Source organism: Chenopodium quinoa, unplaced genomic scaffold, assembly GCF_001683475.1.
Source record: "Chenopodium quinoa cultivar QQ74 unplaced genomic scaffold, ASM168347v1, whole genome shotgun sequence".
Lineage (NCBI taxonomy): Eukaryota > Viridiplantae > Streptophyta > Magnoliopsida > Caryophyllales > Amaranthaceae > Chenopodium > Chenopodium quinoa.
In genome coordinates, this window is record NW_018743523.1 from 10,962 (window position 1) to 29,936 (window position 18,975).

General features: G+C 30.7%; 1 protein-coding gene and 1 pseudogene across 1 annotated transcript; both read left to right on the top strand.

Annotated features, from left to right (window-relative positions):
• The first annotated feature begins 261 nt into the window (after window positions 1-261).
• Window positions 262-2,705, top strand: LOC110740172 (protein ECERIFERUM 2-like). The gene is made up of 2 exons (XM_021920656.1): window positions 262-937; window positions 1,505-2,705. Exons 1-2 carry the CDS (start codon window positions 461-463, stop codon window positions 2,393-2,395), a joined length of 1,368 nt encoding a protein of 455 aa, XP_021776348.1. The 5' UTR covers window positions 262-460; the 3' UTR covers window positions 2,396-2,705.
• A 9,768-nt stretch (window positions 2,706-12,473) lies between these two features.
• On the top strand, window positions 12,474-17,206 carry LOC110740173 (annotated as a pseudogene).
• Window positions 17,207-18,975: the final 1,769 nt, after the last annotated feature.

The following is an 18,975-nucleotide window of genomic DNA, read 5'->3' on the forward strand; positions in this document are numbered from 1 at the left end:
CGATTTAGATAATGTACGTTGACGCTTAGACGATCAAGAGACGAGGTTGTTCCCAAGAAAACAACAATAACCTGATGTGGAACGACGGGTATCGGGACAACCTCCCCAATCAGCGTCAGTGTAAGTAATCAAACGATGAGAAGCAGATGGATATAAATGTCAACCATTTTATATGTATATTTCGAAGGTACTGATTTCCTTATCTTTTCCCTTATTCTCCAAGACTTTACTAGTTAACCCGAATCGAATTGATCAGTGTGAGGCTTCAATCCGATATTGACACGCACCTTTTGTGCTTGCGTACAGGAAAAAAAAAGTCGGAATAAATAAGTCAAACTTGATTTCTTCCAAAATTCTAGATTGTACAGTTTACATAATATAAATACATGTCACGCACCCAAATCCCATTTCATCCACGTACCAAAAAAAATTAAACAAAAGGAAGAAGAAGAAAAAAAAAATGGTAGTTACAAAAGGAGAAAATAACTTAGTCTATGACATAAAAATATCGTCAGTAGTGCCTGGAAAAATCGCAGGAGAAAACAGAACATATGAGTTAAAAGGCATAGATTTTGCAATGAAATTACATTATCTTAAGGGTCTTTATTTCTTCAATAATCCTAATAATACTAGTGATAATGAAGAAGGAAAAAAGACTAGTTTTATAAGTATACTTGATATAAAAAAAGTTATGTTTGATAGGCTTGTAGTTTATTTCAAGACTTGTGGAAGGATCCGGGTGTCGTCTTCCGAGACCGGAGAACGAGCATCGATCAAGCTCAACGATGCTGGAATAAGGATCGTCGAGGCTCAATCGAGTAAGACTGTCGAGGAGTGGCTTGCTTTGGAGGGCTTCCTCTCTTTGCAGGATCAACTTGTGTACAATGATGATGGTCTTGGTCCTGACTTGCCCTTCTCCCCTCTTGTTTGCCTTCAGGTAATAATTAAGCTTATATTATTTTATGTTTTTGATGATTTTATTGTACGATATGATAATTATACAGTTGATTTAAATTAAATTTGATAGTCCTGTTTCACTTTTTGCCCAACATCCATGCACACATGACACATCTAAATATAGGTCAATATATCCGTGTTACATAAGATTATAAAAGGTTAATGTTGCAAATTGAGATGAATTAGATTAATTAGATCTATACATATACGAAAGATAAATGAGACAAGTTCGGTTTTTGTTAACGTGTTTTTCATACTCCGTACATTCTACTTTCTCTATTTTATTTTAATTGATACATTTCTATAAATACATTTGCAAATGCATGATTTTAAATATTATTATCTTCAATTATCAATAACAAAAAATTATCAAAAGTTTATTCAAAAAATATATACTAACACAAATCTAACAAGACTAACCTTTTTTTTTTTTTTTTTTTTTTTTTCTTTTTCTTTTTCTTTTTCTGGGTAAGTATGAATAACAAAAGGAAGTCAAAGTAACTTATACGTAAATACTGCCCAAAAAATAACACAAATTTTTTTGCAGGTGACTTGGTTCAAATGTGGAGGAATTTCAGTCGGCCTAAGTTGGGCTCACATACTTGGTGATGCATTCTCAGCTGTAGAATTCATGAACACTTTGGGCCATTATATTCAAATTCAAGGTAGTAACAAAGAAAAACCAAAGTTAATTTCCCTTCAAGATCCTCCACAATCCGAATACCCGCTTTCGAAATCCACCCGAGAGCCCATTTCCGTGAAACGGGTCGACCCGGTTGGTAGCCATTGGGTCCTTCCTTTCAATAGTAAAATAGGTTTCCACACTATTCATCTTAATTCAAACCAACTTGGTGAATTGCATTCAATGGTACATGGTACCAAAATGAATGACAATTGTACTAGCCAATTTTTTGAGGTTATTACATCAATTATGTGGAAATCCATTGCAAAGATTAGGAAGGATTTGGAGACAAATGTTGTGACTATATGTAGGCCAAAATCAATCAAAAGGCAAGGAGTAGTGCCTCATAATGGCCAAATGTTAGGTGTTGTCAAGGTGAATTTTGCGGTATCAAATGTTGCTCCGTTAAAATTGGTACATTCGATTGTTGAAGGTGTGATCGATGAGAGTGACATGGTTGAAGAATTAGTGAACAAAGAGACGGGTGAGTCTGATTTCTTTGTTTACGGGGCAAATCTTACATTTGTTGACGTAGAAAAAGCTGATGTTTATGGTTTTGAAATGAAAGAAAAACATCCAAGGTTTGCTAGCTATAGTATTGGTGAGATAGGGGATAAAGGAGTCGTTTTGGTACTTCCAGGCCCTAAAGATGAGAATAGTAAAGGTAATGATGCCAAACTTATTGTGGTACAACTTCCGGAAGATGAAATTGAACCCTTGAAAAGCGAGCTCAAGGAAAAATGGTGCATTGAATAATTAATGTATGTAGTATCCTTTCAAAATAATTTATGTTGTCTTAATATATAAGCGTAAAGTTGGATGTAAGGTTAATTATTCATGGATTATGCCTAATACTTGAAATGCGGTTGTAAAAAGAATGGTGCGTCAAGCCACTGAATAATACCCTATCTTACTGCTTGCTGGAATGCTGGCTTCACAATAGCAAGGGGAGCGTCATGTACTCATGTGACTTCATCTTTCTTGTATCATTGTTTATTGTTATATCATATGTTATGTACCAGTGAGACGACCAAATAAACTATACAAGTATTTGTTATTGGTTTAATTTGCAAATCAAACAATTGCAATAGTCTATATTCTTCAATGATTTAATTTTTTAAGAAAATCAAATTCAAATCTTCATGCATGACAAAGTTGGTAAGTCTTTTAACGCCTTCCCCTAGCCACCCTGGAATCCCCTTTATAACATAAAAATCGTATGTAATCCGCCCTCCCCGGCCACTTCTATGATCTGATCCATTGCCATTCCCTTACATACATAACATCCTCTTCATTTGCTCACTATGCTCTCCCCGAACCAAGGCAAGTTGTACTTGCAAGCGCGTGCGTGTAATTCCCCTCTTTGTACCTGAAAAGTGTTGGTGAGCAAAAGCTCCCAACTCAAACACACTGCACATAATCAACATGGAAATAAATCAACTTTCAAAACGAAAAATAATTAAATCAAAATATGTACGGAGACACAGTGGACGCAGTACTCATGTACTTCGTACTACGTAACATTAATGTAGTTCTAGTGTTTTACTTATACAGTTATACTCTTATATATATATATATATATATACTACTTCGTATGTGTCTACGTAGCATTATTGGGTGTATGCAGTGCAACTATAAGAATGTGGACTGACTGACTGAGACAAAACACAAAAGTTATGGTTGCTTCTATGTAAAATAATTTTAATAAAATACCAAATAATGAAAAAAGGGAAAATATTACTTGTATAAAGAGTCTGGACAACATACGAAGTTTTTTTTTTAATTACTCTTACAGAGTTTAGAGTACGAGTATATTATTTGCACCATTTTTCTATTTAGGATGTCCCAAATTTACTTGCCCAAATTTGAAAAGTAAAAAAAAAAAAATTCTCTCTATATTTTCTCTTGAATTGGATTCCATATTACTCACTCTGTTTTTTTTTTTTTTCCTTAATCTCTAGTTTTACACATGCATAAAATTTTGTAGAAATGATCATGGCATAGGGCAAATAATTCGGAATGGATAGAGCACAATGTTCCCATGCATTCATTACATATTTGAATATTGTTTGTCCCACATTAAAAAAAAAATAAAGTAATGACCATTCGAAATAGGTGAAACACTTTATACTATGGGCTTTTGACTTGTGGCAAAACCCAATCCAAAACCTGGACGAGTGCACCAACTTTCGTGTGATCTCAAATTCTCTGTATAAGCATCTCTATACACTCCATACTTCCACAGTCTTGTTCAAATTTTTTGGCTTTAGATTGAATAGGCGGATTGGAACCCATAAAAAATAAAATCAACTCGAAAGTCAGACTGGTTTCTTTCAATCCAATCCGGTCTAATCTAGTAGACCAACCCAAATTATCAACAATATTATGATCGGCCAAACACTGAGGCTTATATACTCCGTAATTTATTCTTGATGTTTTTTTTTTTCTTGGATAAATTATTTTTACAATAGATCTATCTCTCAATCCAAGTACAAAATATGCGTTCGGAATAAATGATTATAATAATGTCACTTGTTTTAGAAAAATTAGGTATTCATAATAATGTCACTTTTTTTTTTTTTTTTACACGATAATAATGTCACTTTTCTTTGCTATTGCTAAAATATAAGGAAAAAAAAAAATGTCACTTCTCAGTATTAAATCAATGTCCCGTTACATGTCATTTTAAAATATTAATAAGACAGTAACGTATATTCTAATATTAATGCAGTCAACAGTATAATTTCTATTTTAATTAGATAGGACCATGCAAATTTAATGTAATGAATTAGAAGTCTAGAATATTAATATGATTGAAATATACTTCTTTCTGTTTTTTTTAATCATCAATTACTACTTTGTTTGATAGATACCATCTTTCAATAATACTATACGACCATATTATATGAAGGAGTATTTAATTATGTAAACTTTTTTTAAATCATAAAAAAAAAAAAAAAAAAAACGAAATAATATTAAGAAATACACATCGAGATAGATTTCCTATAAGATCAGAATGAGTTAAATTAATTATTAATAATCATTTGATCACATATATGGCCAAAATCCAAGCTCTGAAGCTCAGGACGTCGAGTAGTTAAAGTTTGATCCATATATAAGGGACCATAACTTCAACTCTAGCTATGGTCTTAAGGCCTAATAGAGAGCACTTTAGGGTTCGAGTTCTCTTACCTCATCTCCCAATCGGTGCACCTGTATAGTAGGGCACTGGTCGGATTTCATTACCTAGCAAATGTCAAAGTTCACCATTGAAATACTTTGTTGCTAAAAAGTGTTGTACTTAAAAAAAAAAAAAAAAAAAAAAAAAAAAAAAAAAAAAAAAAATGTGGTCAAGCAAGCTACAAGGCCTTGCAGGTTATCATTGAAAACTAGTGTATAGCTCATGCGTTGCATCGAGTTACTACTTTATTGATTTCTTGTGATTATATGTATTTGATATTTACGATGTCTTTATTTTTGTTTTCTTTTTTAATTAGACCTTGTGATTTGCAATTATATACATTTATTTTCATGTTTATAACATGGTTGATACTTAACTTATATGGTTAAATAACCATTTTTCGTATAAGAGGTTAGGTATTCGAATCTCCTTAGTCTCATGTTTTTATATGGAGTAATGTTGGGTGAGGTGGCATAATGATTAAGATTGATTGAGTAGTGTTGTGGCATAATGAGAGGTTGAGTAGGTGATGTGACGTAATAAAAAAAGTCAGTGGCACATAATTAAAGATGCTTTTATATGCACTATCCTATATAATACGCAACGTTCCTAGCGTCGTTGTTAAACGGTTAGCCTTACCTTTTGCGTCGTTGTTTCCTGTTTACTAGAGCACGTTTATTGCTACATTACTTCTACTTGCTGCTTCCTCCTAGTTTCAGCCAGCTAAATACTTGCTGAAATCTTAACTTTCATTAATGATGATTGCCACTTGTCTTATCTTATATGTATCAAATGATTAATTCTTGGATTATTTATTAGTTGATTGGTGTATGAGTTAATCGGTTGTCAATTTGTTGTATTTGACCTTACTTAAACCTTCATTAATTTTTCCTCTAGTCACATCTTGGATTGGCAAATCTTTTGAGATATAGTCTACTTGAAAATTCATTTTCTTTGTCATTAGGCTATATACTTCCTCCGTTCCTTAATAGATGAGACGTTTTTTTATCACGTTTGCCAACACACAATTTTCACGAGTTATATCTCCCATTATCATCATTGTAAAATTATAAAAAGTGGATATTAATAAAATATACATTGAGACGATTCAAACAATATCCCACATGATTATGTTTTATCGTAGCTGCAAATCATAAAAGCTAGTCAAAGTGTTGTTTGTGAATAGTGCAAAAGTCAAACTGTGTCATCTAAAAAAGAACGGAGGAAGTATAATTTAGGGAACTTTTGGTATGACTAATGAAAATGGAGTGGAAAGGAAATAAATAAGTGGGAGGAAATGAATCATTTAACCCTTATCTTTCCATTTGTTTGGTTTAATCATGGAAATAAATCACTTAAATCTATCTTCCTTTATTTTTGTTTCAGGAGAGTAAGGGTAATTGTGACCTTAGGTTTTAGCGAAGTAAATGGGTAGATTACCCTTAGGTAATGGTAATTGTTATCCAAACCTTCCAATCAAACACTTGGTAACGATCGTGGTTTATTTGAATCCGTTTCAAAAAAAAAAAAATCCAACCAAACATGCTCTTAGTGTAATCATGAATATGATCACCGTCTTACACTATTTTTCATCTAATTGCAGCAACCGCACTTCCACTCCACATTAATATGATATGTTCACTTTAGAACTAGATCACACGAATTTGTTTTTAGTTACCATCCTAATAAAAAAAGCCATACTGAAGAAATGTACTCTTACTTATAAAGAAGTCTTTTGTTCCTTATTCTTTACATGTGAGATTTGGTATGAACAACACCTACAAAACTTTATATTATAAGTCAAAGAGAAAGGGTCAAAATAACAAAATTTAATTTAAAATACTCCCAAAAGAGACATAAAGAGGGACTTACAAAGTAATAGGTTTTACGGTTTTACATAGTACTAATAATAACACAAAGTGTATTAATATATTCCATGTCCCAATTTATATGTTACACTTTTTATTTACGCTCATCCTGATTTTATTGGGCAAATTTTTTACGACATGGTTTCACTAATAAATCAACTCTCACCTTGCACTACCAAAAGTTAGGCCTTGCACCCTCTTTCATTTATTCAAAAAACCCGTGCACTTTCTTAGCTCCCATTAATCTACTTTTCAACTAAAATTTTATAGATGATCAAACATATGCTAAAATCAACGAATACGTTATACGAACTTGTGGCAAAATCTCAAGTCTCAAAAACAAGATACGGAATAAATCTAATATCATATCATATTATATCATATCACTAATAAATAAGTCGGATTCGCAACCAGGCTACAAGTCAGCGACACTTGGCGTTTCAATTATTCGCCAAGTGTCGCGCCACGTAGGTGACAAATATGTTTTATTGTAACACATATGATGTTAAGTAAGTAAACTTTGAATAGATTTTTTAAGATAAAATTGTTGTATAGAGTTTTATTATCGCTATACTTCTAATATTTCGTATATACAAAATTAATTATAGCTTTTAATAACTATCCTATAACTTGGTTCTATTTCCATCATAAAATTCGATTTAAAAAGTTCTTTAAAATAAGATCCATTTATAATATATTTAATTCATTAAAAAAAAATTAATAGAAAAATTAGTAAAAATAATTTTAGTTTGGTTAAAATACTTGTAGTTTAGTAAAATAATTTAAGTTCAATAAAAATAATTTCAAGTCAAAAATAACATAGATATCTATTTACAAACAAAACTACAAAAATTACACTATTATATGATATTGTAAGTCTAAATATCATACAGATTAAATGACCATATTTCACATTCAAGCTAAAAGTTTATCCTAAAATTTTATCATCAATCTGGGCATCGCCCGGGCACATAACTAGTCACTAATAAATAAAACCGGACTCGCAGCCAGGGCACGAGACAGCGACACTTGACATTCCAGTTTTTCGTCAAGTATCATGCCACGTAGGCGAAAAATATGTATTATTGCGACACATATGATGCTAATTAAGCGATTCTTGGATAGATTTTTTTAAGATAAAATTGTTGTATATGGTTTTATTATCACTATTCTAATATTTCATATATACAAAATTAATCATAACTATTAATAAATATTGTATAACTCGATTTTATTTCCATCATAAAATTCGTTTCAAAAAATTCTTTAAAATAAGATCCATTTATAATATATTTAATTTAGTTACAAAAATAATAGAGAATCAGTAAAAATAAGTTTTAATCAGTAAAAATAATTTCAGTTTGGTAAAAATACTTTCGGTTTAGTAAAAATTCAATAACAATTATTTCAAGTCGATAACATAGGTATCTATTTACAAACAAAACTACAAAAAGTACACTATTATATATATCATATGTCTAAATATCTTACATTATCAAAAGATATTATATGCCCATATTTAACATTCAAGCCAAAAGTTTATCCTAAAATTTTATCAACAATCTGGGCATCCCAACATACAAAACTAGTATACATATATAAAGGGGAGTTTTTTCCTGATTATAAATTTTAGTTATAGCCAATTAAATAAAAGATTAAATTCTTATAGAATTAGATAATTCAAATGCCACATCAGCAAAATTGGCCAATGAGATTTTAAAGTTGAAATTAATTAAATATAATATATTATCTTTTGAGATTATGAATTTTATCTAAATATAAAACAAATAAGAGAAAATTCACAGATTATTTTAAAATAAAAATATTAAATGATATACTACGTACAACGAATAAAATAACAAATTTTATCACTTAAATAAAAAAAAATATTTGTTTTAAGAAATACTAACAAATCGTGCTTTGAGCTTTATCTAATAAATAAATAAAAAAAAATAAAATAATAAAATAAAAAGTGGTGGAATAGAAAGAATGCCATTAAACATGTGAACGTTGTTAATTAAACATGGGCCTGTAAAGGTGGTTAGGAGAAGTCCGGCAATAACTAACTTCTCGGCGTGCGCCCACTCTCCTTAACTCGTACCAGTTTTGAAAGCTCCTCTTATTTTAAGTATTCTTAATCAAGATCTCACATATTGTAATGTATTTCACAATAAAATTTAGTAAAATTAAATTCAGCAAGTTTTCATATTTTGGAATCGATGTAGTAACAACAATACACCATACAATTAAAAAAATAAATTTGTTATCCATAGTATTTTAATACTTTGTAGAAAGCTTTATCATATTTTGGAAGTCATATACATATATATAGGTTATCGGAAAAAAAAAAAAAAAAAAAAAAAAAAAAAAAAAAAAAAAAAAAGAGAAGTCTTATATAGTTATACACTTTAACTTTGTATTTACCAAATAAGACTTGACTCACTTGGTAAGGTTTTACTTCAAATTCTACCGATGTGGGTTCAAATTCGATCATGTGTGATTCTATATACCAACAAAGTGTTGGCTCACTTGGTAAAGTTTGTTGGCTCACTAGGTAAGGTTCTTACCTCTGATTAGAGGTGATCAAAAAATTGGGTCAGGATGGGCCTTAACATGATACCTCGTGCCCAAACCCGTAAAAAAGTAGCGGGTTTTTCGGGCTTTTTCGGACCGAGTTTGGGCTTTTAACTAAAAATGCGTTTTTAGGCTTGCCCAACCCCGCCCTATTTTCGAGCTGGATTGCGCTGGGATAGCGGGTAGGGCCGATGTTGATCACCTCTACCTCGGATCCTTGAGGTGTGGGGTTTGAATCCTACCAAGTGAGAGTACTTGGGGGTAGAGATTCCCCTTTACTCCCAAGTGCCTAGCACGTAAATATTGAATCAAAAAACTGTGAGGGTTTAGGTCTGGTAGGGTCCTCCTTACCATTTATTTTTTTTTTTTAAAATGTGATTCTATATATAAGCTTTATTCTCTTCAAAGTTCATATGAATACTACGAGTGATTAGTAAAAATGGCTTTTATTTTTTTAAGAAAAGTAAAATGGTTTTTTTTTTTTTTTTTTTTTTTAAGAAAAGTAAAAATGGGTAATTTACTTTCGAGAAAATAAATTTTAACTTAGAGTTTTGAGTTGTTTTAATAATCCCATTAAAAGATAAAAGCAAAGTGCTAATAATTGAAAATGAGACAATGGCATATAATTAGCACTGTCAAATTTCAAACCGAAACCTTTTAACTGCCTAAAACCAACCGACCCAAATAAGAATTAAATCGACTAAAAATCGATCTTTTGAAATCGAAAACCGACCAGAACCTTATTTTAGTAAACCCGAAATTGAACCGATCTGAATAATGTTAAACCATATAAGAACCAAACGCGTTAACGAACCGAACTGAAATAAAACCGAACTGAAAGAGAACTGAACCGTTTACAACCTGAAACTGTTTGAAGCGGGATAAAAATAGTTACACCGAACCGTTAACAAACCACAACCCCTTTGCACCGAACCGTATACAAACTGAACTGTTTATAAACCGGACCACTTACAAACTGAACCGTTTATAACCAAACTGTTCATGAACCGGACTGCTTATAAATCGAATCGTTTATAAACTGCTTAGTGCTTACTATAAAGGAAAGATTAAATCACGCTAAAAGGAAATTTTTTAAATGAAATTTAATTATGCACACATGTTTTCTACGGAGTACATTATTGTTTTCCTTGACTTTTTTATGTAATTATGGATTGAGCAAAAATAATCTTCATCTTCTCTTTAAACGACATCATCAAAGTGCTTTATATTTTGCTCGGAATTATATATATTGGACCAAAACTGGCCTAGTCAAATTCTTATGATGTGCTATTATAATTCTTGAATTTTTAGAATGAGATGATTGCATCCTTTGATCTTTCAAAAACAAATTAAATTCAATACAAAAATTATTATTAATCAATTGAAAAAGAAATTTGAAAAATTCTAGCTTGAAAATTATACTAAAGAATATTTTTTGAATTCGAAAAAACCGACTCGAATGAACCGATCCGAATAATGTTAAACCGTATAATAACCAAACCCGTTAAAGAATCGAACCCATTCTATACCGAAGTGGAATAAAACCGAATCGAAAAAGAACCGAACCATTTCTAACCCGAAACCGTTTGAATCGGGATAGAAACCGTTTACACCGAACCATTAACAAATTGCCACCCGCATGCACCGAACCGTTTATAAGGCGAACCGAATTAAAAACCGTTCAAGAATAAACCAAAACCGAACCAAACCGATAATAATTTGAACCGAACGAAACCAACATATAAGGCACTTGATCCATTTTCAAACCGTACTGGTTTCAAACCGAACCGAAACCGAAATTACTACTTACTCTGTATAATTGAAAACCCATTTTCTTTCTTTTTTCTTGTAATTTCTGCTCTTGGTTGTACATTCTCATGGAAATAGAAATATTATTACATGATAACAGATTTTATTGATTTTTTATGAGATAGGGAGATTACCAACAAGGCAACAACCGTGTACTTTTTCTTTTAAAGTATGAAATAATCTTGATGTTAAAAAGATGAATTGCTTTTCAGTTTTTAATTTGTTACCTAACAACACCTTTTGACCTAGCTTCCAAAATAAAGTACTCGGCATATTGTATTGAATATAATGTTCTTTCTATATATTTTGACTGAAATATCAACGTATTACTTTAACTATAAATATCTTTAGCTAGTTGTAAATTAGTAAAAAAATATAACAGTAATATTAATTAAACATTCCTTAAGACGATTAAAATAAGACCCAACTAATATCACTATGTTATTGTTTTTTATATTGTCAGCAATTTAGAAGATTCTCTAGCTCTTCCATTTAATGAATAGTGTCAAAATTAAAAATAAAAGAACAAAAAAACGAAGGAAGTAGAACTTTTTTTTAATTAGAAGGATATTCGTTGAAAGATAAACCTTCACAATTTCAAAAAACGATCGAGGCACTTTTTCAGTTGTTCTTCCATCCTCTATTTCGAAAAACGATATGAAAGGCCTTAGGACCTTAGGTACATAGTACATTGTATATGCTCAAATTGTAGCTAGATTTGATATAGGGAAGTTGTTCGGTTGCAATTTTATTGTTACTACATACGTTGTTGTCGTTAGTATCAAAATAAAATGACTACAAAAATAATCTTACACTTTTGCAGTTTATGGCATGAAATTCTCAGCCTATAATAGATTGGGTCATATATGAGACGATCATTGTTATTAAGCAATATTTCGATGATATTATCTTAGGTTTAACTAATAGGTCTATAGATACCAACAAGGCAACATGTTACATCCTAATTTTATATTTTGCGATTGTTGTTGATAATGAAGAAAGTATTTTGGTAATAAGATGATGAGTACCAATTCAACTAAATATATGCATATTTTAATTTCAAATGGCAATACTAGAGTCATTGATGACTTAAACTATTAGAGGCTAAAAAATCCTCTTTTTGACGACAACTTTCTTATACATACGGTATTACATAATTGTATAATGTTAATATACCCAAACATAATAATACTCAAATCCATCATATTCATTACAGTTTTCTAATACTTGATTCCTTCATGTCTAACTCTTGACACTAATCCTGACATTGAGTTTACGGAGGCCGAGGCTATGTATGTTGAGGAAATAATAATAGTACAGTACTTTACTTTATTTGTTCAATTTTGAATTGCAACATTTGAAAGTTCATGTTTCTTCAAAGTACAACTTAAACGATTAATATTGTAATTATCTTATAGTAATAAAATTATAAAAAGAATTGATATTATGAAAATGTATATCTAAACAAATCTAACAAAATCCTGCATAAAAATATTTTTTTAAAAAAAAATAAATAAATAAAAATAAATCACAAAAGACAGTCAAAGAATGAAATGTGTGCAATCAGAGTAAAATTCCAAATGTAGAGATTAAAAAAGAATGGAAAAAATATATTTAGACTCAACATTTTCAATTAATCATTCTAACAAGTTAAATGGGCATGAGTAGCAGCGGCTATATAAGCTAATGCTACATGCATGTCCATAAACTAAACTAAACCTTCCTCTCCCTCCCAACAAACAAATAAACACCAAAATCGAAAATAAAATGCCAATTCCAAAAGAAGATACCAAGAAAAATTTAGTCTTTGACGTAAGAGTAGCAACAGTAGTGCCTGGAAAAATTACAGGTGAAAACAAAACATATGAGTTAAAAGGCATAGATTTGGCAATGAAATTGCATTATCTTAAGGGCCTTTATTTCTTCAATAACACCAACATTACTAATAGTACTAGTAACAATGGTACAAAGAACAATGGTACTACTAATAATTTATGGAGTGTTAGTGAAATGAAGAGTGTGCCTATGTATGATTGGCTAATCTCTTACTTTGTGGCTTGTGGGAGGATCCGGGCCTCTTCCGATGAGACCGGTGACCGGCCATCGATTAAGCTCAATGATGCCGGTATAAGGGTTGTCGAGGCTCAGTCGAGCAAGACTGTCGACGAGTGGCTTGCTATGGAGGACTTCTTGTCGATGCAAGATCAATTAATCTATAATCATGCTCTTGGTCCTGACTTGCCCTTTTCTCCTCTTGTTTGTCTTCAGGTAATTTTTATGATTGATTAAGCTTCCTACCTTGTTTATCCATTAATTTGCTTAGTAAGAACTTCAATTTGCATAGCTAGCAATTAGTCAATCTCAGATTATGATTTAGTGTCCCATTAACAAGTAGTGACATGATGTGATTTCGAACTGACGTACTAATGGGTCAAGTCGATCTTAAATTAAATCTCATATACATCATTATCACTTAATACTCTCGATGCAACCTCCAGCAAGGGCTAGCTAAAGCGATGCTTAATTACTCTTTAAAATATCTCATTCACTGGCTTTCATTTTTTTTTTTTTTTTTTAACCATGAGATTCATTGTCATTGAATTAAATCTACCTAACTACCTTAGCATGTAGATATGCAGTGTATGCTAACTTCAATAATATGCATTAATTGCTCTGCCTCACCTTAAGGAGAATTTACCCATAAAAGTACTCTTTTGGTTAATCTTTAATCTAACCCACACATGCAAAATTAGCTTCTTTTGGATTATTTATATTACTGTACAGTTTTCCCACCAAAAAAAAAATATTACTGTACACTTGACCAAAATAGCAATACCAAATTTCCAATAAGGCAATGATAGTATTGTACTATAGTTATTTCTTTTTTGTAGTATTGGTGGTTGAAAATTTTACATTAGCCTTTTGAGAAGTGACTATTCATTACTATTCAGATGGAAATTATAACACTTTGACCATTTTTGGTACTTTAATTATATACAAGGACAAATATTGTATAAGAAATCTTGTTTGATTCATTTTAATGTGAATTCTCATACTTGTATTATATTTCAAAAATTATATACCAGTATTACAAAAAGAATTATAGACTTTAACCATAAAAAATGTGTCATGAAGACCACATAACATGTTAATGGATATGTAGAATGTAATTACATAGGATGAAATTAGTATATATTGAGCAAGGAGCAAATTAGGATATTAGGTTAATTTTTTTTACTAATTGTGCAAAACTAAATGGCAACTTTTGGAAAGTTCAGAATAAATAACGAACATTTAAATCATGAAATTTAGGCCCTATTATGTTCATTTTATTTTTCCCAAAGAATTGATAATAAAAGACATCATTGTATAATTAAGTAAAGGTAAGTATTAAAAAAAAATTAAATAAATAAAATAAAATAAATAAATAAATAAATAGAAAAAAAAAACCAATATCTAAGTTCATTCAACAACTAAACTAAGTTTTGATAAGTTCTAGATAATTCAATTAATCTTATCGGTTAGATTTGGATAGGTGAAGAACACATTTGAAGACACCATAGTATTGATATGATTTGTATAATTGACGCCATTAAAATGGACTAAATGTTCATGAATTGAGTGAGAATTTTTAAATTAATATGAATGGAATTGGAAGTACATTAATTATCATATCCGAAGGTGCATATTCATTTTCACTTAACTTATTTTACTTAAAAATTGAATTTAATTTAACGCCTATCATAACTTATTTTCTCCTAAAGAATTTATGGCAATAATTGTGCTTCAATCGGTATAATTGATGGTAAATTATTCTTAATCCTTTTTTTTTTAATTCTTACATGTAACCCTTCGAGTAACTATCAATTTCCAACAAAAAGCATACTTTAATTTTCAATTTAAATATATACAAACTTTAGAGCTAAATATGACTATTACCCTAATCTCGGCATCCGTCCCTTAAAGATTACCCTAGGTCAAAATTTTGAAATCCTGTTAAAATTATTTCAATATCTACTTTTAAAATATCAAATTAATGTAATTTTTAGTTTTTTTACTTACATTTAAAAATTAAAGATATAAGAGTATAAATTTTAAGACATAAAAGTTAAATTATGCAAAGGACATAATGAGGATTTGTTCTGTTCACCTTATTTTCACTTAACAGGTGTAATAAGTTCAGATAAGTTAAGTTAAGTTCAAATAAGTTCTGATAAGGGTTAGACAAGTATAAATACAACTAAAATAAGTTTTAATAAGGTCTAATAAGTTCAAGTAAGTTTAGATAAGTAAAAATCAAATGAATAGAACACACTTTGAGTGTATCACTTTTATTCCATCAAAATAACTATAAATAGGGGTGTTGAGGTTAGTTGGTTTAATTTTTACTTTTTTTGACAGCTAAAGTTAGTTGCATTGGTTTAGTGCAACCAATATCGTACGTACATCGTATCTGTTATATAACTGCATAAACTCAACAGTTCATGTGATGATTAAATTCCAACGGCCAACTACTCCGACGTATACGTAATGTAACTCCTTAGTTCATCTGTTCATCCATTACTCTGTATCTAATTTACAGGCATTACAGCTACACACTTTCATTACTACCCTACTTGCCAACTTGCTCTAATCATATTATTCAAGTATATTTGTTACCAATCTATGTACCAAAGACATGGGTAGCTATATGTACTATCACACATAATCTGTAGCGGATATTGACCTAAAATATTGGAGGAGCTAACATTCGAATCTCTAACTCAAAATTTAATCACTATACGCAAAATTATATAAGTAGAATAGGGTATTTTACCTTAACAAACTAACTAATTAAAATAATCTATTGGGGGTCGAGCCCCTGGCTGGCCCTGGTGGAAGGGCCCCCTCTACATATAATTACTCTGCAACATGCTTGATAATGTCTTAGGAATGATATTTGAGATTTGATCGAGATTAACTTCTGCCTACACATCTCTCCCTTACTCTCTTGTATAGTGTTTTTATGAGTAAAAATAGGGTTAAATCAATAAAGTTGCTTTCGTTTTAGTATAAATTAGGTGAAAAGAATATGACTATTGAATTAAAATTGTTAATAGAAAGGGGGTTGAATCAATAAAAATGCTTTCCTTGTTACCTTTACTTTGCATTACCTCCATTTTAAATAAAAATTTACAATTTATTAAAATACACTTTTTATTATATAATTTCACCATTAAGGTTCTCTTAATACTAACTCAAGTTGATTGTAGGTGACATGGTTCAAGTGTGGAGGAATTTCTATGGGCCTAAGTTGGGCTCATATACTTGGTGATGCATTCTCAGCTACAGAATTTATGAACATGTGGACCCAATATATGCAAGGTCACCATCAAAAACCCAAAACTCTTGCCATTCAACATCCTTCACAGCCCAATTACAAGCCTTTGAGCCCATCTCAAGAGCCCACTTCAGTAAAACGGGTCAACCCAGTGGGTGACCATTGGGTTAACCCAACCAATTGTAAGATAGGTACCCACACTTTTCATCTTACTCCACAACAACTAGATCAATTGCATTTGAAGGTGCATGGTTCCAAAATGAAAGATAAAGATTCAAGCCAATTTTTTGAGGTAATTACAGCTATTATATGGAAGTCCATAGCAAAAATTAGGAATGACTTGGAGACCAAAAATGTGACTATATGTAGACCAAAAACAATCAAGCAGGAACATGGGATGCCCTATAATGGACAAGTGCTAGGCACAATCGAGGCCACGTTTTCAGTGTCGAGTGCTGATCCTTCGACACTGGTACATTTGGTTGCTGAAAATTATGTTGATGAGAGCAACATGGTTGAAGAATTGGTGAACCATGATATGAGTAAATTTGACTATATTGTTTATGGACAAACCTTACATTTGTTGACATGACACAAGTTGATATTTATGGCTTTCAAATAAAAAGAAATCGTCCAACATTTGCTAGTTATACTCTTGATGGAGTTGGGGATAAAGGATCGATTTTGGTACTTCCAGGCACAAAAGATGGTAAACTTCTTGTGCTACATATAGATGAAAATGAAATTGAATTCTTGAAACACGAGTTAAACAAAGAATGGTGCATTGCATAATTATAATTTACATTTAAGGTTTTTTTTTCCATCCATTTATTTATTTGTAATATTGTTGTATTATATATTAGTGTTATGATAAAATAAATTTATTAATGATATATTTTCCCATCCAATAATTACCATGAGAAAATGAAGAGCTTTGCAAACTTCATATCTCAAACTTTGGAAATGTATTACCTCAATTTTTTATTTTTTTATTTATTTTTTATTTTTTATTATATAGCTACATTTTTCATTTTCATATGTTCCTCATTGATTTGTTTATTAGAATTGTTACATTACAACTTTATTTTTATTTCAGTAGACGACTATGAGTTTGTTGTTGTTTTTGTAATTGTTGTTGCGTGTGTACATAAACTCTGTTTACATACACAATCTCAAAAAGTCTTAACTATTTTTAAAAACTAAGAGTGCTAGAATAAAATCACTTATTCTGTTAATTATAGTATTGTAAAATAGTTAAACAAATAGATCAATAAGTATTTTTGGTATTTTAAATTTTCTTGAGTTTCTTATAATCTTAACCATGTTATACAAGTGATATTTGGTTTAGTTACCCACATATGTGGGTAGAAATTTCTTGGCTTTTAGATTTGGCTTAAGTTTTTCTGGTCACTTGCACATCCCTATCAACAACTACTTTCAGAATAACTAAGTCAAAATACTCCATACGACTATAGTGTTTATAACCTTTGAATTAAAATGTTGTACAAAAGCTAACAAAATTAGTTTTTTGAGTTGTGGTTATTAAGAACTAATGTCACCGTTAAAACTATTAGTTACTAGTTTGTACGTGTTGAACATCTTTCATCTACTACTTGATATCTAACATCTAATATTGTCAAGTATGTCACATGAAGAGTGTATAATTAAGTTTGACTTCACTTGTATAAAAATATGTAAAATATTGTTAGATTAGTTTCAAACTCTTAATACTTCGTACATAATATTAACTTTTTTTTTTTTTTTTTTTTTGTTTTAACTATCTTTACAAATGTATAATTAAAGTTGTTAATTTAAAGTTAAGCATGGACAAATATAAAAGTGAAATTAATAAACATATTTGAAAATAGAGTACTCCATCTGTCCCATAATGCATAACACAGTTAAACATTGCACACATGCCAATACACTAGTTTGACTAGAGTTGATCATTGGGCGGGCCGAGTTGAAGCTAAAAAATTATGCCCACTTCTCGGTCCGGGCCAAGCTTTGGGCTGAAATTTTTGTGCCCAAACCCGCCCAAAATAGTTGGGTCGTGCGGGCTTTTCAGGCCATTTTCGAGCCGGGCCTAAAAAATCAACTAAATATGCATAAATACGTATTTCCAAACCCGTCCAAAAAAAAAATCGGGCCGAGCTTAACCCGATTTTGGGCCAAAAAATTCTGCCCAAAATCCGTCCAAAATCGGGCCGGACCATACTTAATCAGGTCTAAGTTTGACTTTATTTTATATAATTAAATATTAATGAAAATTATTTTAAAAATTAAATTATGTTAGTAAAAAATTATGATCAAACCTAATGCATGAATGGTGGGAAAAAAATCAACGTCTCATGTATTATGGACGGAGGGAGTAAAATCATTTTTATCATAAATTTGATTTTTTTTTTTGGGAAAAGAATTGGATAAGATACTGGAATATACAAATCTTACCAACCAAAAATCAAGAAAGGTCGAGAAGAAAAGCAACCTTTTTCATATAGTGATAAATATGATCATACTCCCCCATCACTTTTTTATTGCACATTCCCACACAACAAAAGAATTGCTTAAATTTCTCAAAATC